Here is a 27511-nt window from a genome sequence, read left to right as displayed (position 1 = left end):
CTTTCAAATTGAAAATGTAAAGTTGCAGGATATGAAACCAACATAAAAAAGTCAGTTGCAGGAGGGGACAAATGTATACCTATGATTGATGCTTGGCAGAAACCAAAACAACACTGCAAAGCAATTTTCCTTCAATTAAAAATAAATAAATTTTTAAAAATTTGATGAATTTCTATACACTATCAACTGACTATCTGAAAAATAAAATGATTCCAATAAAAATAGTACCAAAAACAATAAAACATTTAAGAATAAATTTAACCAAGGAGAGGACTGAAAATGATAGAACATTAATGAAAGAGTTGAAGACACAAATAAATGGCAAATGTAAGGATTTTAAGTAGGTCATTGTAAAGATATTAAGTAGTTTACTAAGTTATCTCTCATGATCAATAAGAAACCAAGACAAAATGAGCTAAAGAACCAGAACTTTAAGATAAAATGTCAATATATGTTCAGATATTATATCCAAACACTAAAATTGGCAATTAACGAGTGTTGTAGATTCTCTAATTAAGGTAAGTCTTGTTAAATACCAGTGTAGGAGTGAGATGTCTAAAATGACGTAGAATGTGTTTTGTAGAGTGAGACTGGAGATGACATAAATGACCTCAGAAAGCTTCTTCCATACCTCCAACCTCCACTCAGACTTTATAACCCAAGATAAGCTGTCAACAGGCTCTGGCTGATTGTCTTGTAGGATTCCAGACACTGCCACATTAGGAAGCTCTTCAATCAATTGACTCCCTTTTGCCTCTTGTGCTCCTTTCCTGGCGGTCAATCTAATTCTCAAATAATTGGCCAAAATAAAAAGCTTTCTTTTTGTTACTTTCTTCCTAAATCCTGATTCAGTAATGTTCTTTTAAAAATACATTTGGAAGGAAACTCAAAACCTTCTTCTTGCACCTCCCCCTTCTTGCTCCATAAAATTCCTACTGCACTGAGCCATGACTAACATGTACAGTATGCCTGCAATGAAAATTGTTTTTTTCCCCCAAATGTCCTAACTCCAGATTTTTATTTTATGACTCTAAGCCTTGATTAAGACATATGTTAAAAGTAAAAATCCATTTCATCCTAGGAAGTTTTCATCCCATTCCTAGGTTCCTTCCTTTGTCATTAAGGCACTTGATAGGAATATCTAACTTTACTAAATATTGCAGATAGTTTCAGCATGGAGAACCACAAACAGATAATGCTATTAAAAGGGGAAAATACACAAGATTAGAAGGAGGAAACTAACTACAGATATAACTAACCAAAATTGTGTGGCCTGTATATATCTGGACAATAAGAGATAGCATTTGATGCTCCCTCAAAATCACAGAAATAAATGAGAAATGTTAAAAGTAATATAGCTTGGGCATAATTGCCCACAGTCGGATTTTTGGAAGTGCAGAATCAATATAGAGTCTCCCCCTTCCTCCTATCACTATTATAGCAATCATCTTTGATTTGATCCTTTTGAAAACTGCTCTTCTATCACTCTGACCATAATATTTCCAGATTTTTGCTAACTGTAACAGTTCACTCTGGCACCTCTGTAACAATTATTTCCTATTTTGTCCTGCTTTAGTTTTTCCTTCCTCCCATAATGGAAACCAATTAGGACAATGAGGGCAAAAGGTTATATATACATCTGTCCCCCTTCAATTAACATCTTGGTTTATCTTTTATGCTTTGTTGAGAACAATGGAGAGAGGTGGGCAGAAATACCTCCTTGCACATATTTGCAATGTCAAAAAAAGGATTCTACATTTTGTACATTTGTGACATCTGAAATGACTCAGACACGGCAACATTAAGGAAATCACTGCTTCTTAGTTTCACGTTTAATTGTCAGAGCCAGGAAAGAAGGAGGTGAAGAAAGAAGGCAGGACTTTCATGAGCTGACACTCTTTGAGGGACTGGTCTAGGGAAGGCATGGCTTTCATTATATTTAAGTGAATTAGTCTGTTTCCTTTGAACAGGAGAGATTAACAAGCCACCAAGGGCTTGCTGTGGGATTCTGACACTTTTAGTGGCTTGTGACATATGATTTGTGAGTATCAATTCATCTTCAAAAGCAGAAAGCAAATCTGCCATTAGCATGAAGTATGTCAAAAGCTGATTCTAGGTTGGTTTGGTTGAAATTCATTAGGAAAGACATTTTATAAGATGAGAAAATAAATATTTTATTTGACTCAATATTTGGATCATTTTAAAGTTCTCCTTTGAGCTTAAAAATAGCTACATGTAGATATAGGAGTTTAATATGGATGACTTTCTTTAATAAAGAGAATACCTGAAGTCTTGTTCCTTTAATAAAGAGAATACTTCAAGTCTTGAACTTGGGAACTGTTGAGACATTAAGTAAAAGGGAAAAGATCAGCAATTCTAAATAAACCTCTCAATATTTTGATTTCTCAGTGAAAGAGAATGTCTTCAGGCAGTTTGGCATTGAGACAAATATTTCTGAAACTGCAAGAAAACAGAATAAATATTTTATTTTCATATGTGATAGATCAAAAGTATCATCTTTGATATTAAATGAATGATATAAAGAATTTTAAGCTGAGAGAATTGATAGAAAAAAAATGAACTCATAGTACAAAACTTTATTTTTGAAACATTTCCAGTTTATCATTCTTTAAAAATGTTACTCCTAGAAAAGTTCATATATTGTTTGATCTGTTTGTTATTTTAGTCATTGTAAAGACAAAAGTGATCACAGGTCAGATTTTTGCAGCTGCAGGTACAAATTTGGCCAGAGGAGATATTTTTTGGTCTTAATGCAGACAAAGTTGTCAAGGAGCATAAAATACTATATAAGGCTTTTCCAGCTATAAAATTTGATTTGCTGATGTCACACAATGTTGTTCACCTCTGCTTGATTAAAGGATTTCAAATGGGACTAGTTATAGTTTATATCTTATTGAAGAGTACAATGTTATAATGATTGAATATATGTGCATGACAGCCACTCTACTAGGGTTCAAAGCCTAGTTCCATCACTTATTAACCATAATACTTCAGTGATGTTACTCAGTCTCTTAGTAGCTTCAGATTTTTTCACCTGTAAATTGGGATAACACTAGTATCCACATCTTATGGTTGTTTGAAGATTAAATGAGTACACATGTGGAGAAATATCAATAACCTCAGATATGCAGATGACACCACCCTTATGGCAGAAAGTGAAGAGGAACTAAAAAGCCTCTTGATGAAAGTGAAAGAGGAGAGTGAAAAAGTTGGCTTGAAGCTCAACATTCAGAAAACGAAGATCATGGCATCCGGTCCCATCACTTCATGGGAAATAGATGGGGAAACAGTCGAAACAGTGTCAGACTTTATTTTTCTGGGCTCCAAAACCACTGCAGATGGTGATTGCAGCCATAAAATTAAAAGACGCTTACTCCTTGGAAGAAAAGTTATGACCAACCTAGACAGCATATTCAAAAGCAGAGACATTAGTTTGCCGACTAAGGTCTGTCTAGTCAAGGCTATGGTTTTTCCAGTGGTCATGTATGGATGTGAGAGTTGGACTGTGTAGAAGGCAGAGCGCCGAAGAATTGATGCTTTTGAACTGTGGTGTTGGAGAAGACTCTTGAGAGTCCCTTGGACTGCAAGGAGATCCAACCAGTCCATTCTGAAGGAGATCAGCCCTGGGATTTCTTTGGAAGGAATGATGCTAAAGCTGAAACTCCAGTACTTTGGCCACTTCATGTGAAGAGTTGACTCATTGGAAAAGACTCTCATGCTGGGAGGGATTGGGGGCAGGAGGAGAAGGGGACGATGGAAGATGAGATGGCTGGATGGCATCCCTGACTCAATGGATGTGAGTCTGAGTGAACTCTGGGAGTTGGTGATGGACAGGGAGGCCTGGCGTGCTGAGATTCATGGGGTCGCAAAGAGTCAGACATGACTCAGCGACTGAACTGAACTGATGTGGAGTACTTAAGACTAGGTATTCAGTATCATTACCTGCTATTATGATTTTATCTCATTCTAATAACAAAGCTGAAATGATATCTAAAACCATGGAGCTTGATATTAATAGTTGAGGATATTCACCCAGTTTGCATCAATCATTCAATGCTGCCTAATAAAATCCCTGTTACATTAAAAAAAAAAAAAAAAAAAAACCTTTACCTGTTTTTTCAGTGGATTCTGCTGATGTCCAATATGATTTGTAAAAAAGCACGATGATGTCATATGAAGAAACCATATGTTAATCAAAACTGAACTGCCTCACAACATTTCCCATGGTCAAATAGAAAAATAAAGATTTTTATGTAGTCAGATTTTTAAAATATTACTGAATGCTTAATTTATTTTTAATGAAAAATAAGAATGAAATTAATGAAACTTAAGTTCTAATTTTTCTCTTTCTAGTATTCAGCTCTGCTCCATCAAAAAAATTCACTGTTACTAGTTAAAAACATCATTAGTTTGATTAAAATGTTAGTCACTGAATAAAGACATGAAATGGTAAGGAGCTCTAGAACAATGTGCCTTTATTCTATAATCACTGTCACCATAAAAGAAAATAATATGACAACTGATGGTGAATAAAATCAGCAGTGCTCAATTTCAGATTCTTTAATAGTTTAAATAATTTGATGCCTTCTTTTGAGCACAAAACATTACGGCAAAAATGCCTTGGGCCAATTGCTTCATATAGCACAACAGGATATAACAAATAATTTCAAACCCCAGGAAGTCTTTTTGAATTGTGAAAAGCCCAACCACACTAGTTTAGGTTGCTCAGAACAATAGCCATCTCAAACCAATAAATTGTGGTCAGTGTCAGTAGTTATACACTGTTAAGCTTGGCTGAACATATTCTGATTAATCTTATTAAATGACTTTGAAGCCTCCAGTACAAAGAAAAAATACCAAAAAAAGGAAAAAATAATGGAGGAAAAAAAAGATGTGTTGATGGTTGTGCTAGGTATTCTCACTCTTTATTGACAATTCAGATTCATATTCTCTGTGACTTAGCGGAAGACATTCAATTTACATTCTATATGGACTGGAAATCTGGTCCAAGGGGTCTTTGATGATATAAAGAAGTGTAACTGACGCCTGGAGGAAACCTAAAGTTTGCGTACTCTGGAACATCCCAAGTGGGCACAGTCTCTTTTACTGTAGTGCCAGTCTTAGATATACGAAGAGAGGGTCATATACAGGAACTGATATAAATGTACTTTCCACAGCTGGAAGAAAAATTTCCTCCCGATAAAGAGAGAAGTTCCTCTCAGTAACACAGAAGACTTTAAGGAGCTATGTACGTTTGAATGATCATTCCTGAGGAAACTACAGAATCTCATCAATATTCCCTTTTCACGTTTCAGCTTTGGAAGCTGTGCTACAAACTCAAATGATTACTCTGAGGGCTAGTTTTCTGCCAAGACTCTTAGGATTAAAGGTGCTTGTGAACAAATTCCTGTGGCTTAAAAAAAAAGAAAAAAAACAAGTGAGAAGGAGCCCTGAATCTCTAAAAGTTTGTTTACTCTACTGTCATTTGGTGTCGCCTCCCCAGCTCTCCCTCATAAATAGTAGTGGCAGAGCATTCTGCATGTTGTGAACACAGACAGCTTTACATGGGTATGGTGTCTTCTCTTCCCTCACCCCACATGTAGCATGCACATAGCTCATACACTTCCTGTAGTAAACTGAAAACTGACTAACCTCAGATCTATCAGAAAATCTACCAACCAAGGGGGATTTAACATTAGCATATGTCTTAACTTTGAAAATACTTTCTTTTTACAGAATACATTATCGCTTTCTTCTTTCTGAGAAGATGTGCAAAAATGGGAAACATGCAGACATGGAATATGCCCATGAAATTCATTCTGGCAAAATTTTCAGATTATCCAAAACTCAAAACACCTTGACCTTTCATTCCTCACCTCTACACTAGGCATGATGTCACACGTAATTCTTTTGTTTCTTAGAGGTTCATTGACATTAAGAATTGCTCGGGGATGTTTATTAAAGTTCAAATTCCTGGGTATCTTCTCTTAGCCATCCCCTCTTCTCTTGTGCAGTATTTCTGGAATAAGACTCATAAATTGCCTTTTGAGCAAACATCTGGTTCATTCTCATCATGTGATCCATAGGCCCAGCTTTGAAAAATACCTAGCATTGTCTATTGTTATTAGCTGTTTGAAACTGGGCCTCACTTTTTGCTTCAAACCTCTTTTCTAAGGATTTATTAAAAGGTATCTTATTTTCATTAAGAGAATTGGGTAGAGAATGGATTTCAAATCATAACTCACAACTGTCTTTGTGGCCATTCTATTGCTACCAAGGCTTAAGAAGACTGTTGTTGATTTATATGGATTTGTATTATTTGCTTGGTTTCAGAGACTACAAATAAAAATCTTTGCTGCCAAGGCTAATGGGATTGATGCTCCCCTTTAGCATACTCACTGTGCTCAAGAAAGTCCTGGGTCAGATCTTATCCCCAGTTTTCATGCACTAGTGCCCTATTCCTAATTGTATGCACCATTTCCATTTCACCATTATTACCTCTCTTCTCAAATTACCGTAACCCCAGTTAACAATGCTTCCCTGGTGGCTCAGATGGTAAAGAATCTGCCTGCAATGCAGGAGACCCACATTCAATCCCTGGATCAGGAAGATCCTCTGGAGCAGGGAATAGCTACTCACTCCAATATTCTTGCCTGGGAAATCCTGTAGACAGAGGAGCCTGGCTGACTACGGTCCATGGAGTCACAAAGAATCAGACACGACTGAGCAACTAACACTTATTCATGTATTCAGTTAGCAATGCGTACTAAGGATAAAAAGGAGTAAGCTCCATAACCTCTAAATTAGGAGATGTCACTGTCAGCTTCCACTTGGAAAAAGTCCCATTATCCTAATCCATCAATTTGATTCAGTCACTCAGTCATGTCTGACTCTTTGTGACCCCATGGACTGCAGCACAACAGGTTTCCTTGTCCATCACCAAATCCCACAGCTTGCTCAAACTCAGTCTATTAAGTCGGAATTACCCTCAAACCATCTCATCCTCTGTCATCCCCTTCTCCTCCTGCCTTTGATCTTTCCCACCATCAGGGTCTTTTCAAATGAGTCAGTTATTCACATCATGTGGCCAAAGTATTGGAGCTTCAGCATCAGTCCTTGCAATGAATATTCAGGACTGATTTCCTTTATGATTGACTGGTTGGATCTTCTTGCAGTCCAAGGGACTTTCAAGAGTCTTCTCCAACACCACAGCTCAAAAGCATCAATTCTTCAGTGCTCAGCTTTCTTTATAGTCCATCTCTCACATCCATACATGACTATTGGAAAACCATAGCTTTGGCTAGACAGACATTTGTTGGCAAAGTAATGTCTCTGCTTTTTAATATGCTTTCTAGGTTGGTCATAAATTTTCTTCCAAGGAGCAAGCATCTTTTAATTTCATGGCTACAGATGCCATCTGCAGTGATTTTGGAGCCCAAGAAAATAAAGTCTTGTCACTGTTTCCATTTGTCTCTCTGTCTATTTGCCATGAAGTGATGAGACCGGATGCCATGATGTTCGTGTTTTGAATGTTGACAATAAAACATTTATCTATTGTCTACCACTTCACAGGGCTTCCCTTGTGGCTCAGCTGGTAAAGAATCCACCCACAATGCAGGAGATCTGGGTTTGATCACTGTGTTGGGAAGATCCCCTAGAAAGGGAAAAGCTACCCACTCCAGTATTCTGGCCTGCAGAATTCCATGGACTGTATAATCATAGGGTCCAAAGAGTTGGACACAACTGAGTGACTAAATATCATTTCATAGCTTCTATTATTGTGACAGAAATTAATTTTCTGGAAGATGAAATGCCAATTTTGGCATCATATGTTCCCAGGCCTTAAAATTTCAAGATATAGAAACAATCATGATAATAAATTTAGAGTTATACTATTATGGAAACATTTTGAGATGTGAGAGGCTTAAATGTGGCTGTTATATGAATTCTATCCACAGTGAAAGAGGATAGATGATGCAGGGTATAGTTTCAAGGAGAACATAAGTTTAGCATGTTCAACATATTGAGACATTGAAATATTTCATAAAGTACCACTTGCTTACATGTTAATTACATGAGATGGTTGGATGGCATCACTGACTCAATGGACAGGAGTTTGAGTAAACTCCGGGAGTTGGTGATGGACAAGGAGGCCTGGAATGCTGCAGTCCATGGGGTCGCAAAGAGTCGGACACAACTGAGCTACTGAACTGAACTGAACTGATCCATTTATAAAACAGATCTTCTATTATCCTTAACCATAAGCCAGGAAGGTTCTCATGGGTTTAGCAAGCATCTTCAGGACACTGGCTCTTGGACCAGTGAGGAGGAGGAAAACATTCTTTAATCCAGATTGAATTTATAACCCAATGGAAAAACAGGCCACCAGTATAGCCTAGTTCTGCATCAAACATTCAAAGCTCTTCTTTGCCTTTGGTAGTTCCCAGCAGTCAAAGTCCTAGATGCAAATAAACTCTATTTTTAAAACAATGTTTTATAGATATATAGTCATTTAAACTGGTCATCAATTTAGATTCAACTAAAATTTGGAGTTCCATTATAAGCCTAATACTTTGCTTGATATAATAATTTACATAAATTATTACATTAATAATTTACATAAATTATTTTAATCTTCATTGATCAGTTGAATCATGAGATTCTCGGAAACGTATTTCAGTCACACAGCTAGTAAGTGGTGGATGAAATGTTGTACTTTACATCTATTTGAGTCAATGCTTAGGGCTTTCTATTATAAAATACTCTTTTTGTCAAATCACCATTAATTTGGGCCACATAAATCTGTCAGAGTTTACTATATGATTTTCCCAGGGCTGCTGGAATACAGCACAAAGTTGGTGACTTAAAACAACAAAAATTATTCTCTCACAGTTCTGGGAGCCAGAAGTCCATTATCAGTTTCACTAGACTGAAATCAAGATGTTAGTGGAATCATATTCCCTCTGAAGGCTCTCCAGACAGAAAACATCCTTACCTGTTCAAGCTTCTTGAGGCCTATTTCTTGGCTCACGGCCTTTCCTCTCTCTTAAAGGCAACAGTATAGTATCTTCAGATCTCTCTCTGCTTCCATTATCAAATCACCCTGTACATTCTGTGTGTATGTAATCTCCCTATGATTCTATCTTATCAAGACATTCGTGATGGTATTTAGGACCTACTTGGATAACCTAGGATAATTTCAGTCTCCTCATCTCAAGATTTTTCATCTAATCACATTTTTAAAAATTTATAAAATTCACAGGTTTCAGTGATTAGGTCCTGATATTTGCATTGGTCATTATTCAGCATACTATAATACCTTCTAGACAGTCCAAATTTACATCCATTTCACATGTAAAGTAGACTCACTCTACCCCAACACCTCCCCAACTTCCACATATCACAGCATGAATTTTAGTCTGAAATCTCATTTAAATATGATGAGCTTAAAAATACCACATCTCATCAACAAACTAATCCAAATTAAGTATCCATGAGACTCTAGGCACGATCCTGAAATCTAGAAAATAAAAAATCTATGCCCAAAATACAATAGTGGGACAGGCATAGCACTAGTGTTATAGTCATTCTGATTACGTAAAAAGGGAAAGGTAAAAATGGAAGGAAGAAAAGGGTCAAGAGTCCCACCTAATTTCAAAATTCAGCAGGGCAAATTCCATTAGGTTTCAAGACTTGGGATTAGTCCCTTGTGGCTTGAAGGTTCTGCGTCTGTACTTCTGATTCTGCCTTCTAAGCCCAAGGCTCTGCCCTCACCATGATCCTTCCTTTCTTGAAAGCTAGTATGTGTTTGTAGCCGAATGGTTTTACCAGCCTGCTTGTAGAATCTGAGGAGTCTGACAGCTTCCCTTCATTTGGTCTTATTTCAGTTTTTTCAGTCCAAGCAGGCAGTGTTTCTGCTGACATAACATTCTCAAAAACTTTGTGGGTCTCCTGTGTATTTGTCACAGGCATTCATGTAAATAAACAAAAGGATCCTCCCCAGATCTTTGAAATCCTCTATTCCTGGCTTCTGTTATGATGGCTAAGGGAACTCAAGTCACAGGCACTAGCATAAGGCTGTTCAGTCACACCATTAGCCTTTTCTTAAACTACTTTTCTTTTCTTTTTTAATATAAATGTATTTATTCTAATTGGAGGTTAATCACTCTACAATATTGTATTGGTTTTGCCATACATCAACATGAATTCGCCACAGGTATACACGTGTTCCCCATCCTGAACCCCCCTCCCTCCTCTATTTTTCAAATAGTGAAGTCGCTCAGTCGTGTCCGACTCTTTGCGACCCCATGGACTGTAGCCCACCAGGCTCCTCCCTCCATGGGATTCTCCAGGCAAGAGTACTGGAGTGGGTTGCTATTTCCTCCTCCAGGGGATCTTCCCAACCAGGGATCGAACCCTGGTCTCCTGCATTCCAGGCAGACACTTTAACCTCTGAGCCACCAATACTGAATCCTTTAATTTAGCATCTTTTGCCATCTGGATAGACTGATTGGTTCCATTTCACTTAATAGTTCTTTCTTCACTTTATCTCTCTCCTCTCACATTTTACTGTAAGCCACAAGAAGAAACCAGATGGCACCTTCAACACTTTTGTTAGAAACTTTCTCATTTATATTTCCAAGTTCACCACTTACAGCTTTCCACACAACTATAAGACACAGTTTACGTTAAGTATCTGCCACTATATGACATGAATTGTCTTTCCTCTGGTTCCCAATAACATGCTCCCTATTTCCTCTATCTCTCACCAGAAGCAGTTTTAATATTTATATTTCTACCAACATTCTGTGAAGATACATATATTCTCTAAGATGATACAGGCTTTCTCTACTGTGCTCTTCACTTGCTTTGGAGTCTCACCAAAGGGCTTTTAATATCTATATTTCTACCAATGCTACATTTAAAGCAATCAAGGCTTTTTCTATCACATGACTCAAAACTCTTCCAGTTCATACTCATTACCCAATTTCAAAGTCTTTTGCACAATTTTAGGTTTTTGTTACAGCAGCACCCCACTCTGCAATATCAAAATTTGTGTTGATTTCTTGTAGCTGCTGTAACAAGCTGCTATAACAAGTAGCTGCTGTAAATTTGGTGTCTTAATAGAAATTTACTCTTTCATCGTTCTGGAGGCTAGAAGCCTAATATTAGTTTCACTGGAGCCAAGTCAAAGTATTAGTGGGGTCAAGCTCCTTCCATGCGCTTTAGAGGAGAAATCTGTTTTTCTCCTCTTCCAGCTCTATAGCCACATCCCTTGGCTCTTGGCTCCTTCATTTGTCTTCACAGCCAGAGCACTGTATCTTTAAATATCTCTTTCTGTGCTTCCATCATCAAAGTGCCTTCTGCTGTCTATATGTGTCTAATCTCCCTGTCTCCTTGTACAATAACAAGTGATAGCATTTAGGACCAACTTTGATAATGCAGGATAATTTCCTCGTCTCAAGATCCTTAACTTTATTACATCCGCAAAATTTTATCATATAAATGTAACATTCACATACTCCATGGATTAGGACCTGATATCTTTGGGTGGCTGTTATTCAGCATACTGTATTTATTATCTCTCCTAAAATAAATATGCTCTTAGCATCTGGTCCTTAATCTAGGAAATGGTCAGACAAAAATATTTTAATAATTGTATTTAGTTTAATACCCTCATTTCACAGATTAAGTTTCTGAGGCCAAGATAAAGTAAATGATGTGCCTAAGATTGCATAGCAAATGTTTTGACATAGCCAAGACTATGAACCATATCCCTTTACTCCCATTCCTTTGCAGTACATTCTTCTTCTCTAAATGAATTACCAAGAATTGCTCATTTCTTGTCACCAAATTACCCCAGAACACAAATACAACTCTGAAGCCATTAATAACTATCCCACAGTCAGCATCAGTTTTAAGAGCATAAATTTATCATACATATCCACTAAACATAGTCAATAGTAAACAGGCAAATTGGAAAAAGATGGGAAGCAACCTATTTCAAGGATTACACAAACTTGCATTCAGAAGTTTGTATGAATGTATGCACTTAACACTTAGTTAAGTAATGATGCCTCATTTAGTGTCTAAGTTTTCAGAATTGCAGAACTTAGAACCCCATGGAATTTAGAAGATAATTTACTTCAACTATATTTTTCAAGTAGGTAATATGTTAATCATGCTTTCCAGACCAGGTGATGAAACCAAAGAAAGGCTTAAGTATATTGACTTAAGGACATGCAGTTAGAAAAATAATTTTATCTAACAAATGTTAATAGGAAGACCCATTATACGCTAGACAGTATACTAAGGGTTTGTATGCAAAGGTCAGTGTGAGGCCTATAGTGCTCACCCTCAACAAGTTTTCTGTGTATAAGGAAACTAGATGGGTAAATTAATCAAGTATGAGATTGTGTTAAAATACTAAATACAGGGTGTCTGGGAGTGCAGGTTTTGCGGAAACAATAGAGTGGTCAGAAAGGTTTCCTAGAGCTGACATCTAACTGGGACCTGAAAGAAAGGGGACTAGGGCAGGAAAACCACTCCAATCAGACCTAGGAGTGTGTGCAAAGGCTTCATGTGACGAATAAGGCATGTTCTGGAACTAAAATCAACTCAGTATGTCTATAATGGGGCATGTATTAAGAAATGAGGTGGGGCTGGGGGGCTCCATAGGCAACAATCTTGAAGGCCTAAAATGCCATGCAAAGAAATTAAGATATGATCCTGAGAACACTGTGAACAAATGGAAGTATTTGAGAGGGAAATGGCTTGTGTAGATTTGTGCTTTACACAAACCAGAATGGCTAAGACTAGGGTGACTTTGTAATGAAGTACTTTGAGAGTGAACAAGAGTGCTGTTAATGACATGCCAGAACAAGAGGCACATACTGAGACTGGGCCAGGCCAATCAGGATGGAAGGTCACTTCCAAGACTGTCCTACGTTTAAACCCTGACTCACTTCTTCTAACAATATAACTTCGGTCTGGCACCATAACTTTTAGACTCAAGTCTGTCATTTAAAGATGCTAAGGTGGCTCAGTTGGTAAAGAGTCTGCCCGCAATGAGGAAGACCCAGGTTTGATCTCTGGGTTGGGAAGATCCCCTGGAGAAGAAAATGGCAACCCACTCCAGTATTCTTGCCTGGAGAATTCCATGGATGGGGGAGCCTGGTGGGCTACAGTCCATGGGGTCACAAAGATTCAGACACGACTGAGTGACTAACACTAAAAATAAATAAATATTTATTTATCTATTGAACCATGACTTTTATGTTATCTTTGCTTTGCCTTTGGGTGGCCTAACCTACATTAACTTGAAGGTTGAAGATTTTTAAGTTTTTTCCCCAAAATTATAATGATGATATACTTTATTAATAAAGTCCTGTAATTGAAAAAAAAAAAAAAAAAAGAGCTTCCCAGGTGGTTCAGTGGTAAAGAATCCTCCTGCCAATACAGGAGTCGCAGGTTCGATCCCTGGGTCAGGAAGATCTCCTGGAGAAGGAAAGAGCAACCCACTCCAGTATTCTTGCCTAGGAAATCCCATGGACAGAGGATCCTGGCAGGCTATCTAGTCCATGGAGTCATGAAAGAGTCAGACACAACTTAGCAACTAAACAATAACAAAAAAGATAGTATGGGGGTAACAGTGACCCATTTCACAGAATTTTTCTAAGAATCAATTAATGAAAACATTAAAATTCTGTATAAAGTATAAAGTGAAGTAAAGTGGTGAAAAGTGAATGTGAAAGTGAAGTCACTCAGTCATGTCTGACTCTTTTTGACCCCATGGATTATAGCTCCTCTGTCCATGGAACTCAGGCAAGAATACTTGAGTGGGTTGCCATTTCCTTCTCCAGGGGATCTTCCTGACCCAGGGATAGAACCCAGGTCTCCTTCACTGCAGGCAGATGCTTTACCATCTGAGCCACCTGGGAAACCTGAAGTAAGGTGGTATGATACAGCTTTTCTGTTTAATTTTTTATTATCCTATGACTTAGAGATCTTTCCAGAAAATGGGATAATTAAAAGCAGCACAGTAGTCATAGCATAAAATAGTAATAGGACCTAACATTTTTGAGCTCTTAAAATATACTGATCCTATGTCGAGTTTACGTTTATAGTCTCATATGTAAATTTACAGACTTATCCTTCCAACAATGATGAGGTAGGTGATATGATTATTCTCACTTAACAGTTGCACAGATCAAGTCCCTCCTTGGAGTTCTTTGTCAAGGCCATGGGTGAAGCTTCACAGTTTCAGAACCCAGATTCTGCATCAATAAGCTGGTCTGCAAAGCTCATGATCTTAATAGTAGGTGCAGTTGCATATATGCTGTCACTATCCTGCTCCTTTAGAAATACTTAAGTTTACTCTTCTGCAAGAAAAAGAGCTGTAGTCAATTTTATTTTTCTTCCTAACGCCCAAACCAAGTAACTCTAAGACAATTTAGAACAGCAACGAGAAAAAATAATACAGGTAGAGCAAGTAACATTCAGGGTTCGGCAGTCCCCTTTGGACTAAGGACTAAGGACTTCCCTGGTGGCTCAGACAGTAAGGCGTCTGCCTACAATGCAGGAGACCTGGGTTCGAACCCCGAGTGGGGAAGATCCTCTGGAGAAGGAAATGGCAACCCACTCCAGTACTCTTGTCTGGAAAATCCCATGGACAGAGGAGGCTGGTTAAGTGTTTGTGATCGCAAAGAGACACGACTGTACGACTTCACCTTACCTTAACTTAGAGCAAAATTGAGGGTTCAGTAGTTCCCTTTGGGAATCTGCTATGAAATTGCAAAAATCTCTTCCCAGGGGTGGGTATAAGTCAAGAAGTTCTGCAGGAGAAGCTATTTTGAATTTTTAAGTAGCAATCATTTAGCAAATCAGCAATGCTAAAGATGATGCCATTCGGTGTAGATAAGAACTGCTTTTTCCTGTGCGTGAGTGCATGCTAAGTCACTTCAGTGTCCAGCTCTTCGCGAAACCATGGACTGCAGCCCACTTGGCTCCTCTGTCCATGGGATTCTCCAGGCAAGATTACTGGAGTGGGTTGCCATGCCTTCCTCCAGGGACTTTTTCCTGTACCTAGTACAAAAGTTCTTTCCTGGAGAATCCCAGGGATGGGGGAACCTGGTGGGCTGCCGTCTATGGGGTCGCATAGAGTTGGACACGACTGAAGCGACTTAGCAGCAGCAGCAGCAGTACAAAAGTAGTTCAGAGCTTTCTTTTTTTTTTTTTGGCAGATTAACTTACTGTTTTAATATTTTTAGGTTGTGTCAATTGTACCATAATTCATACTCTTTTCATATATCTCTGCTTTCTCTCTGTTTTTTTTCTTCACCTCAAAAAATAAAACAAATATAAAATAGAGAAGGCCAATTTTAAATGCAAACTATGTAAATATAATATTTTAGCAGAAAACCTAGTCCTCAAATCTAAGGATATCTACATATTTCTCTCTCCCATGATGATACTCTCTGGCATATTTTGCTTGTATATCATAAGATACCCACTGATTTGCAAATTCTGCTCCACCCCATTGACCTACCTGCCTGTTATTTTCTAAAGGTCTCATGTCAGGTTCTGTGACCACACGGTTCCATGCCTTCTTTTAGGATATTTCTTACTCTGGTTTTCTTATCTAGTCTATCTGGAGTTCCTTTTTCTCAGTGTGACACTCCCCTTGCCATTCATCCCTCCCTAGTTACAGGCTACTGTTTACTTAAGTTCCACCCTGCTTCTTTGGAATTTAGTGTAAGCTGCCTTGTGTTACCTTCTAACTGTCTGCGAAGATCTCCTGTTTCCCCCTCTAGATTGCAAACCCTTTGAGGGTATGGGTCAAAAAGGTCACAGGCATGGGATAAGAAATAGAAACCTAACTACAGAATTTCCTGAGAGCTGAGCATCTGGGATTATCCTGATTCAAAACCACATCATAACTTACAATATAAGATTTATTGTGAAATATTTAAGAACTGAGTCACTTACTTTTCCATTTAATGCAGCCATCTGTCTTCTTCTAATCTTTATGGTTACCTGTTTTGTCCCTACTGTCTTTGCTGTTGGTTTCCTTTTGTTTGTCCTCTTTTATTGTTGTGTCCTTGAACACAACTGTTACCTTCTTTACTCTTTATTTTTAGCTCTTCACTCTCCTCTCAAGTTATCTTCAATTTTATTTTTAAATTTTATTGATTTATTTTATTTTTGTCTGCACTGGGTCTTTTTTCTCAAGTTGCAGAGAGTAGGCTCAGTAGTTGTAGCTCACAGGCTCTAGAACTTGGACTCACAGACTTAGTAGCCCTGGGGCAAGTGAACTCTTCCTGGACCAGGGATAGAACCCATGTTCTTGCATTGGCAGATGGATTCTTAACCACTGGACTCCTAGAGTCTGCTTCAATTTTCAAATGTCTGTTGGTCTGTTAATGTGCCTAGTCTCTTAATGAACCAGACTTCTAGGCTTTTCCCCAACCTTCAGAAAATTATGGATACTACAATTCCAAATCTTAAATTACTTCAGATGTTCTAACATTTCTGCTTTTAAAAAATTCCAAGTGCATCCCTCATCCCTTCTTCTTTCTTCTGTTCTATTATTTAGCTCTCATTTCATCAAATAATCTGCTTGTTGCTTTCCTGATACTTACCCTTGCAATAAGAGGATTCATCATACTTTTTCTTTACATAGTACTCATTTGATGAGGGCACCATTAAGCTCTTACAAATACCAGCTTTTCCAATCTTCTCACTAAACCCTGGGCTCAGTGTGCATTTTCTGTACTTCTTGGAGGAGGCACCAAACTCTCTCCATGCTTTACCCATCTTCCTACCTCTCACCTTCAACAGGCTTCGGCTTCTCTAGCCTGGAATAGTTACCAACTGTTTTCTGTTAGAGTGGCATACTTTCCATACAATTACCCCAATTTTTCACCATATATCTGTTTTTTCTTTTTTTCTTTTTTTTTGATATTGTCTGTAAAGTGAAGCTCTGCAAGAGCAAAACTATCTTTGTTCAGCATGTATTTAAGTGTCCGATAGTATCTGACACAATGCAGGCACTTAAGACGTTTCTGTTGAATGAATGAGTGATCGCATTTCATCTTTACTATGGAGAAAAGAGGTAGGTATTGTTACTACTCTTGTTCTACTGATAACAACTTGCCCAAGTGATACACTATTGTCTGGCAGTTTGGAGCCTCAAATGCACCCACTTCTGTGTCTACAAAGCTTACTTTTGATCCAGGCCCATAGCTGTAATCATCTTTAATCAAAGCCCACACTTTTAACCCCTCTACCCTTTTGCCTCTTTAACAGGAACTCAGATTTAGCCTTCCTTACTCTGATATCATGGCTGCGATTACTTCTGTGGGATTCCTTTTAGATCGCAGGTTCTCATTTCAGTTAATTTAACATCCAGTCGAATGCCAGGGATTGGGTTATATTTCCCTCACACCTTTCTTGTCATGTCAGCCCTTTTGCAGCGCTACTCATTAGCTTGATCTCCTTCCTGAGAGTTCAAAACCCTTGTCTTCATCACTCCAGCAAACCATCTCCTCTTCCTTTCACAGTCTGTGTCTAAATGCTCTATGGACTCTCTGCTTTTCCTCTGGCTTCTAACATTCTAATTTTATGTTCTTTACCATCCCTCTTGATTCAGCTTTAAAGCATTTATGTAGTGTCATTCGCCAACTTCTTATGTAGTTTCACTCATCAACTTCTTAATCTTAGGGATTAATATCCCTAGCACTTTTTCTTTTCATATTTCATATTTGAGGAATCACATCCTTCTACAGAGACATTTCAAAAAGTGCCCTAGAAATCTGGTAATCTGGCATGCTGCAGTTGATGGGGACCCAAAGAGTTGGACACGACTTAGCGACTGAACAACAACCTTGTTAATTATTGTTATTAATCACACTGTAAATATACCTCACTTCAAAACATAAATAGTATATAAATTAGTGTCATGTTTCCTCATGTTGCAGAATATTCATTTGTCTTTTAATAATTCTATCAGTAAATCAAGCTATTTAGGCTTTGGGAATCCATCTATCTATATCTGCCTATCTATATAATTTGAAACTAATTGTAGAAAAAAGCTTGGCTTTTAATTATTATCATAGTAACAAATCAATCTAACATATGTAAATAGTCAGATTCTGCATATAATAAAAATAAATCTAATTCAGCAATCAGTGCCAAAAGTTATTTCTTGAGAGAAGTATTTGAGTACACATATGCTATGAATTTAAATTTTAGCTCCTATCAGTTTCTCAGTATCTTTCTAATAAAGCTATGTGCATTTCTACATTTGGTCAACCTGAAATACAAACGCACATACATTTTACATTTTTCTTCTTTGATAACCAGTATTAAAATGAGAACATGGGTTTCATTTTAGAGAGCTACAATTGGCAGGGTTATACAGAGGCACTTTATAATTTAAGTAAAATTCTGGAATTTGGAAATATTGAAGACATCCCCAAGGGGCTTTCCAGATGACGCTAATGATAACGAACTGATTTGTCAATGCAGGAGATGTCAGAGATGCAGGTTCAATCCCTGGGTCGGAAAGATCTGGAGGGAGAGCATGGCAACCCATTACAGTATTCTTGCCTGGGGAATCCATAGAAAAGAGGAGCCTAGTGGGCTACAGTTAATAGGGTCACAGAGTCAGATACTACTGAAGCAATTTAGCACACATGCATACACACAAAGACCTCCAAAAGAGCATTCAACTTTTTGAAGTAAATGATGATTAAAATATAAGTCATATTTGATTTCCTAAATCATCTTTACTTTCTCTTATAGAAGTCCAGACAAAAGGAAAAAGTTCACAAAATTGACAAAGTATTTAGTAAATGTTGCATATCCTAAGACAATTTTCAGAAGATAGGTAAAATGAACATGTAGGGAGTGTTACTGGAACAGAATATTTAACCTGAGGGGAAAATGCAGATTGATGACTTAGTAACCAGACAATTACCATCCATTCTCAGAAGTGGTTTGCTCACTCCACTAATGGCAAAGCTATAAGAAACTGGCCTGCGTGCTGGGATAATGGAGAGTTTATTGGAGATTCAGTGAGGAGAAGCACCTGCTAGAGTATGTGGAGTTTGCATTGCTGAAGACTTTTATGCATAGAATATAAACTACATGTTTTGGATGTTATACATCCAAAAATGACTAGGCTACTGGCTCTAAACATAACACAGGATGCTAGGGAATGACGATGGATTACTTTCCTTTGCTTCAGTGAAAAATAAGGGGTTTAGAAACCAGGGAAAAGGGGGAAAAAAAGAAAACTAAAGAAGGAGGAGAAAATAGTGAAGTAGTGAAAGGATGATAATGCATCAAGGATTCACACTACTGATATTTCAGATATATAACTGCCTCAATATAGAAACATTAGAAAGCAGTTGATGGGCCTTGAATTGCAGACTCTGTGAAAATGTCAAGTTATCTTCAAACAAGGTCAGTGCCTCAAAAACAAGTTAAGGATGAACTAACATACATTTATTAACATATTAATATATGTTGATTAGAAAACATGTCAACATAAGGTTCTTGAAAGAAAATAATAATGATCATAGAAAAATACCTGTTAAAAAATTCTTAGGTTTGCCATTATGATTATTTAATTAGAATTTATTTTTAAAGTTCTTAAATTTTGCTATTTAGAATTAAGTTCCAGTTAGCCCACACTATTCATAATTAAGTTGTAGCAAAATTATTAGGTTATATTTAGTTGACAGTTACTTGAAGTTGGGGATATATTGACTTAATCAATACTTTACCTCATCTATTATGGTTAGTTAAATGATTCATTAATATCTTAATGTCATCGTTCATTGTAGGAAGCATGCTAAACATTTGAAAATTCCTCATTAATGATAACACACGTAGTGACAGATTAGATATAGGTAAAGGTAGACAGGTCTAGGTTGAAGAATTATTAGGTGAATTATAAAATGAGGCAATGCTTTACTGCCAGCACCATGAATCTATCAAATGGTAATTGGATGCACGTGTTAGCAGCAGTAAAAAGTCACTGTCCAGTTGTCCACCTTACATGGGAATCTACTCTGAGTGTCGTGTTTGATTTATTGTCCCAATTAGAACATAGCGTTCAAAGAAAAGAACACAACTGACCTGATTTAAAAGGAAGGGGACCTTTAAAGCCATTATTTTGTGGGTGACCCAGCTCCCATTTAGATAACCGGGAACATTCTATTTGTGCAAAATCTGACTAAATCAATACTTGGTTTTAAACTAATTCTGTAAAACATCAACACTTTTTGTTTATTAATTGGGTATCAGAGTGTCACTGGTGGCTTCCCAAGATGCTGGTATATATTCTTACACTGATTTTAAAGGCACGTTTCTAGGTTATCATTTGTTATAACTGACTGACTAGCACAGGTAGAAGTAACAGGCACTGACAAAAAAGAGTGCCGATCACGAAAAGCAAGTGCTTTTGGTATGCAAAGCCAAGCAACAAGCACCATTTTTCAAATGGCAAATGTAAATGATCTTAATACTTTGCAATATACATGAAAAATTAAGATACTTCTGCATAAAACAACTTAAGACAAAATGAGGTTCATTACTTTTCTAGATTGTAATAAAATGGTGTTAAAATTACAGTAACATAAACTATATGCCCAATTTTACTGGAAAATTAAAGGAGAACTTTAATTTCTGGGAGGGAAATGCTAATATTTTACTTACATTAAGCAAACATCAACTATGAATCCTGACAAATGTTGGAATAGTAGTACTAAAAACGTCATCTGAATTACTCTTCATTGCTAAATTCATAGAATTAATGTTAAGATAGATTAAAATCACTTTGAACTAACACACATGTATGACTCTTCCTTCTGAAACATAATAAAGAAATATCATTTGTACTCAATTTTGGATAAGCATACAGACATTTAAGGCTTAGGAGAGATGGAGATATTCATACGCAGCTCATAAACGTGAGGAATATTAGCTCCATTTCAAATGAGCCGTCAACTTTTTTCCAACATTTTGGCTTGTGGAAAGTCAGACATTTGAATAATAAATGGGGTTTGCCTCTGAACATTAAGGTAATTGTATAGGAATTTAAAATGCCCATTCAGGTTCTACCATAAATTTATTAAAAATGAAGAAATCACCTGGATTGATGCTTTTCTCTCTAAATTGAGTAGTAAAAAATGCAGAAGAAAAATGCATGCAGTAGGGTTTCTTTCACTGTATAAAACACAATTCTTCTTTTAAGTTCTGTGCTTAAACAATACATTGAAAAGACTTATTTTTAAAGAATGATACATACTTTTTTGGTACTAAATTACTAAACTACCCAAAAACCTAGAGATTGAGGTCTCTAAATTCTCAAACTCCTTTATTAGCATGTGATTTCTGCCAACTGTTCTCTTGAGTTTCTTCTAGTAGATGGTTATAAATTAGGTTTATAAAGAGGAAACTCTCTGTAATTGTGTATTTTTAATGGGCTTATGATAAATCCATCAAAGTGGAGGGTCCATATGGTAGGAATGCAGTAAAGGTAACAGGACAGTGTCATGTAAACATTAAATAGTGCCTTCCATCTTCATAAATCCTCAATCCTCACGATTAAATGCCACCAGTTGTAAATTATGCAACCAAATTTTAGAAAAAAACTACAACTTAAATAAGTTTTCAGTGGAAATAATAAGCTGTGTATGTTTTCTTCCCAGAAAACTGTTACATATTTATTAGGAGATAATATTCAAGTCCTTTTTTTCCTCAAAACTGATATCCTTACCTTATTTAACTTCTTCCTAAAATAAGCAAGAACACTGGAGTGGGGTGCCATGCCCTTCTCCAGGGGATCTTTCCAAACCAGGGATCGAATCCAGGTCTCCCGCATTGCAGGCGGATTCTTAACTGTTTGAGCCATTAGGGAAGCCTACAAAATAAGCTCTAATCCTGATTAAAAAGTCATAACATAAACCTTGATTGAGTATAGGGCAATAATCTATCATTTCTATGTGGTTAAGTACCTTTTGATTTGTAGTCGTTTTAAAACTTTAGGTCTCTAAGATTTGCTCCTATTAGAGTCATACATCAGAAGTTTCTTCAACAGCCCAATTTCACACTTGTATTTACAATCAAATTGTTTTATTATATGTGGAAACCATGAAACATTTGGTTCTCAGCTGTGAACTATTACTATATTTATGATATTCATGGATTTTTCTTAGTCATGTATTTCTAATGCCTTCTGTGAGATGGATGTATGTGTATATTGTGTGCCCTAAGCAATTATATTCTCAAACATAATATTAAAAGCGATATTTCACACAGAGAATGCACTAACATTGTCTGATACTATGTTGCCACCTGCAATGATAACTTTAACATAGTTCATTCTGCTCCACTGAAATTTTACGTATCTTTCAATTTCCTTCTAATGAAAAACTGGTATACAGAGCAAGAAGCAATTAAGGATATGGATAATTTGTTTTTCAGAGTTTCCTGTGGCATCTACTTCTGATATATTGACATCAAAGTTGCCAGTAGTAGAGAGGTAGAAGAAATGTCATAAAACCAAATCAACTTTGGCTTGAATCTGGCTCTGTCAATTTCCAGTTGAATGGCCTTGGGCAATTTACTTTTCTTGAGGGTTAGTTTTCACATTTGAAAAATGAGGATTTATCTAAATCATAGAATGATTATGAGTGTCAAATGAGGTATATATTTAAGAAACAGGGCACAGCCTGCATACTCAGTGCACACTGATTTCTCTAATATCTTCCATACTCCTTTCCTGAAAGTACTAATTAGTGGTATGGCTTTCCATTTTGGAAATATCTATCTTCGACTGTCTCAAGTTTAGGGATGCATTTTCTTTTCACTAGACTCCTATTGTCTATAAGTGACAATCATGGGAGTAACCCACAGCTGTTTTACTCACATCCAGAAATAAGACCGTCAGTCCCAGTTGCAAGGGCACCTAACAGCTGTATCCAGCCTTTCTAGTAGGCCAGAACTGGAGCTGAGTGGTAATGTTTCAAGGGCAAAGCTCTAGATGTAAAGAATGATAAAACAAACCTAAATGAGCCTGAGCATATCTAGTGACAGATACACCACAGCTATTCTAAATTATTCAGGCTTTCTCAGACTTCTAGCAGGAGAAACATAATTCATCACTGTTCCCTTTATTCTACTCTCACATAATGGCAAAGGAGCAAACAAAAATTACCCCACCACTAAAAAATTATAATAGTCACTTGAAATGGAGAAGAGTTTCTCTAGCATATGTATTATTTTTAGAACCATCCAATTTCTGGGAGCCAACTTTGGAAGTAGAAGCTAAAAATGATTTTGCAGTGCTAATGGGTGATTTCCTTACTTCTCTTTTGTTAGCATTTTGCTGGCAGAAAGCCAGTAAAGCAGTCATTTAATTACTCAGGACATCACAAACATGTAGCCTGTGAGATAAGCTGTTACTGTATTTTAGCAGCAATGATACTAGGGTCAAAAGTAACAAAGAAAATTAAGCTTCAAATAATAATAAGCTTCAAATAAGCAAACCTTAAAAGAACCGCTTTGTACATTGAGAATAATTAATAACTTGTTTAGGAAAATGTTACTGAAATGTGGTTTTGGACAAGGAACATCAGAGGTTAGATACCCCAATATTTAACAGGCTACCATTTGGTGGGCTGGCTGGCTGATTACCCTGTAGGCATGGCAAAGTTTGTTCTCATGTAATTATGCAACATTTAGACAATATCTTAATGATACCATGTAGTTCAGCTGAATCAGTCCAGCTGGAAATTGTAGCAGCATTCTGATTACCCAGCCACATGTGAAATTAAAGCTTTTTCAGCCTCTACTATTCACTTGTTATGTCTTGATACAGATGTTCTTGGAAAGCTTAAATCATTTATGGTTTGCCATTAACAGAGCAGGCTCCACCTCCTTTCATTTCAACCATTGATTAGGGTTGCATTACTATATAAGATATTATAATTTTAACAAGGACTATCAGTTACAATTTGTCACATGGAAGATGTATTAGTGTACTTTAGACAAGGTGAATAATCTCCACTTGTTTTTATGTGATAAAAATCATATACTTTTCTTTTTGCAGATAATTCTTACTGTAAAAATATATTTTAATGTGCACCCTGGAAACCATCTTACTAAATGGTTAATCACACAGTGTACATTATTTTAGAAAATAGTAATTTAAGACACATAAATAAACTACTATAATTGGTCCTTACATCACATTATAAAGACACTTAAAATACAACAATAACATTGTTATTTGTAAAAAAGTTTTGCTCAAGAATAACACTCTGAAATTTTATTATATTTCTTTTGAGTTATTTCCATGAAGTAAAAATACAAAGAAAAATTTCAGTCCCTGTCCCAGCTTACTCTTCAGTAAGTGTTGGACCACTTCTTCCCCATCATCCTACCTGGATGGTACCATAACTATTTTGTTTTAGAAGTGAATAAAAATACTAAAAATTCAAATCAATAACCTAATATCTATATATCATATCTAATAAATTCCTGTAACAAATTATAGCAAAAAGAATCATCATAACTGACTTTATTTCAGTTATTTCTAATGAATAAGAGCAGGAAAAATATAGATAGGTAGTGGAGTACAGGTTCATCTCTGGTGATAACCATAAGATGGAATACTTTAAAACACTTATACAAATATTTTTATTACTTGTAAACATATTGCTAATTTTAGGACATGGAAGTAGCAGCTGAGGAGGAACATAAGTTAATTTTGAATGTGAGCCCGCAAATAAGAAAAATAAGTCTTACTCTTATAAATCTTTATTTAAAAAAGATAATGCTAAGTTCTGGTTAACTGTCTTTCCCATTAATACCAGATACTTTCTGGGCTAAGGAATCTGAAATCTATGACTCTCATATTTAAGTTAGCTAGCAAATATTAATATATGCTTGGAATTCCCAAACAATTGACACAAAAAAGTCCCTTGAAAAGGTGACTTGGAAGCACCATGGAGATAATGCTAAATGGTCATTAAAGATGTTTAAAGTCATTGTCTACTGTCTTCAGTGTGCCATTACATAGCCTCCAGATCCTTTCAAACTGCAATCAATAGAGGATGAATAAGTCTCACCACTTGAAAGTAAGCAGGAAAGGAAGCCAACAGTGTAATCTGGCTTTGCTCGACTGATTCAAGAAGAGACACAATGTCCACCCCTCCTCTTCTAATTCTTTCTCCCCCTACCCAGCCCACATCCCTGCAAGAAAGAAAGAAGAGAAACAGCTAAGGAAGGAAAGAAAGAAAGAAGGAAGGAGAAAGGAAAAAGGCAAGAAATCAAAGGATGGGGGCATACTTTGTACCGAGGAGGAAACCTCATCCTATGGGATAAACTATAACCATGGAAACAGACTTATGACTTTTACTTTGAAAATGAAAGAATGACAATGAAATTTGTGTGAGGTCTGTGTGACTCCAGTCCCAGATGTTTATAGCACTGTAGTACTATGCCTCTGCAATATGAGAGGTTTCAGAAGAAACGAGTACAACAGGACACCACAAAGCAGCGCATATGCTATTGACAATGCAGACATGAGCATCATGTTACCAAGAGAGAAGGCAGGCAGAAGACAAATAGCAGCGGTGGTGCCTGCAAAGCTAACTTCATGGACTGCAATCACTCAAACCAACAAGAGGGACCAGCGACAACAACAAAAAATCAAAACCAGAAAAATGTTTTCCTCCTGTCTACACTGGTGGTGGGGTAAAGAGATGGGGGTGGGGAGACAGTGAATTTGACTTTTCTCTCTTAAATAAAGTTCCCATAAAGTCCCTACAATTGACAGCGGATAATTATTTTCAGCTTGAGGAAACTGTCCTGAAACTCTTAATATGATTGCCAGCGAAAAGAACAAAATGTGTTTACTTGAGCCATTTCCAGAAGGGAGGGAAAGGAGACCTTGGGGTGAGGTTGGGAAGGACTATGGAGCAGAGAGAGGCATCTATGCACTGAGGGAACTCTTGGGCGCCCTGCGTGGTCCCGCGAGTGGCAAGCTAAGGAGACAGAGCAGATGGGGTGGCAAAGAGAGTGGGGGTGTTGAGGGAGCGCGCCGTGGGAAGGGGGTGCGAAGCACAATGTATACACGGGGGGGGGGGTGATTTAGTGTCAAAGTATTCCACTTAATCATTTTACAGGAGTTGGGGACGTAAATATTTAGCTGGCCACATCTGGAACAGATTTTACCCCCCTTGTGGGGTGGGGGTGGATAATTGGAAGGAGGGGAACACGCATTTGTTACTTACTGTACGGGCAGTTCTCCTTCTTGGTACCGCTGACCTTCCCGTTCTCAATCTTGAGAAAGTACTTGGTGAAAGAGAATAGCTTTCTCCAGCGGACATCTCCTTGGAGGTGATTGTAGCTCCGCACATGCCTCCCCGCACTGGAAGGCAAGGAGACAGACGAGGAGGACGAGGACGAGGAGGAAGAAGTGGAGTTGGTGGCCCCTGGTGACACCATGTCCTGATCGAGGGCTTGGCAGGTGACAGGGACGGAAGACACCAAGAAGAGCAACAAGAAGCAGCAGCAGCAGCCGGACAGGTGGGGAAAGGCTGAGGCACAATGTGTCAGAATCCATTTCCACATTGTACTGAAACTCTCGGCACTGGAAATTGTCTCATCAGAAGGAACATACTGGAAGGGTAAGACCTGGTGCGAGGCAAGGAGACAGCTGGAGGTGGCGGCCACTGGTTAGCTCCCTCTGGGCTCGGATCTGGCCAGAAGTGAAAGCACCAACATCCATAACTCCGCGGAAGGGCCGGCTGCCTCTCCTCGCTCCTTTCTCGGATCCGCTGCCGCGCGCGCCCTGGGTCTCCTGGTGAATGTGGACGTGGGTGGCCGCAGTAGCAGGAGCTGGTGGTGGTGGCGGTGTGGGTCAGTCTCCCTCCTCACTCCCCCAGGAGTTTACTTTGTTCTCTTCTTCACTCCTTTCTTCACCATGTTAAATGCAGGGGGAAAAAAAAAAAAAAAGTCTGAAAAACAGATGACAGCACGGTGAACAAAACCCAAAAGGGTTGGGGTGGGAGGCTGGGGGAGCTATCTGCGCCCCGGTGCGGCTGGCAGTGTCTAGTCCCTCTCCGCACCAGCCCCCGTTCGCTGGCCAGCTCTGAAAGTGTGTCCCTCGGAGTTGTCAGAACCGGAGGCGGCTGCCGGGGTAGCCGTTGTTTTCTTCTCCCTGTTGCTTTCTCTTGGTGGTGGTGCCTGTTGATTTGAAGCCTCCAGAAAGTCACTTCTTGTTTGGGGTGGCGGGGGGGGTGGCGGTTGGTGTTTTGCTTGGCCCTCTTTCCCTCCCCCCGCACCCCCCTTCCTTTGGAAAGCCCGCTTGTAAACAGGTTGAAGCCTGGAGTCTAAATGTCAGTGATTCTAAGCCAGAGGTGGGCTCTGCCTCCGCTGGTCAAACCTCATTTGCAGGGGTGGAGAAGCGGAG

The 27511-nt window shown here is 37.9% G+C and overlaps 1 protein-coding gene across 1 annotated transcript in view; it reads right to left on the bottom strand.

Moving 5' to 3' along the window:
* FGF10 (fibroblast growth factor 10) overlaps positions 1-26670 on the bottom strand; it is a 92765-nt gene extending 66095 nt beyond the window's left edge. The window contains exon 1 of the mRNA XM_068990762.1: positions 26331-26670. Within this exon, the coding sequence (XP_068846863.1) occupies positions 26331-26670 (340 nt within the window). The remainder of the gene's footprint in view (positions 1-26330) is intronic.
* Positions 26671-27511: the final 841 nt, after the last annotated feature.

The sequence above is a fragment of the Capricornis sumatraensis genome, chromosome 18 (genome assembly GCF_032405125.1).
Source record: "Capricornis sumatraensis isolate serow.1 chromosome 18, serow.2, whole genome shotgun sequence".
NCBI classification, from domain to species: Eukaryota; Metazoa; Chordata; class Mammalia; order Artiodactyla; family Bovidae; genus Capricornis; species Capricornis sumatraensis.
The sequence above is the reverse complement of the archived record's forward strand: the minus strand, read 5'-3'. Positions and strand labels throughout refer to the sequence as shown.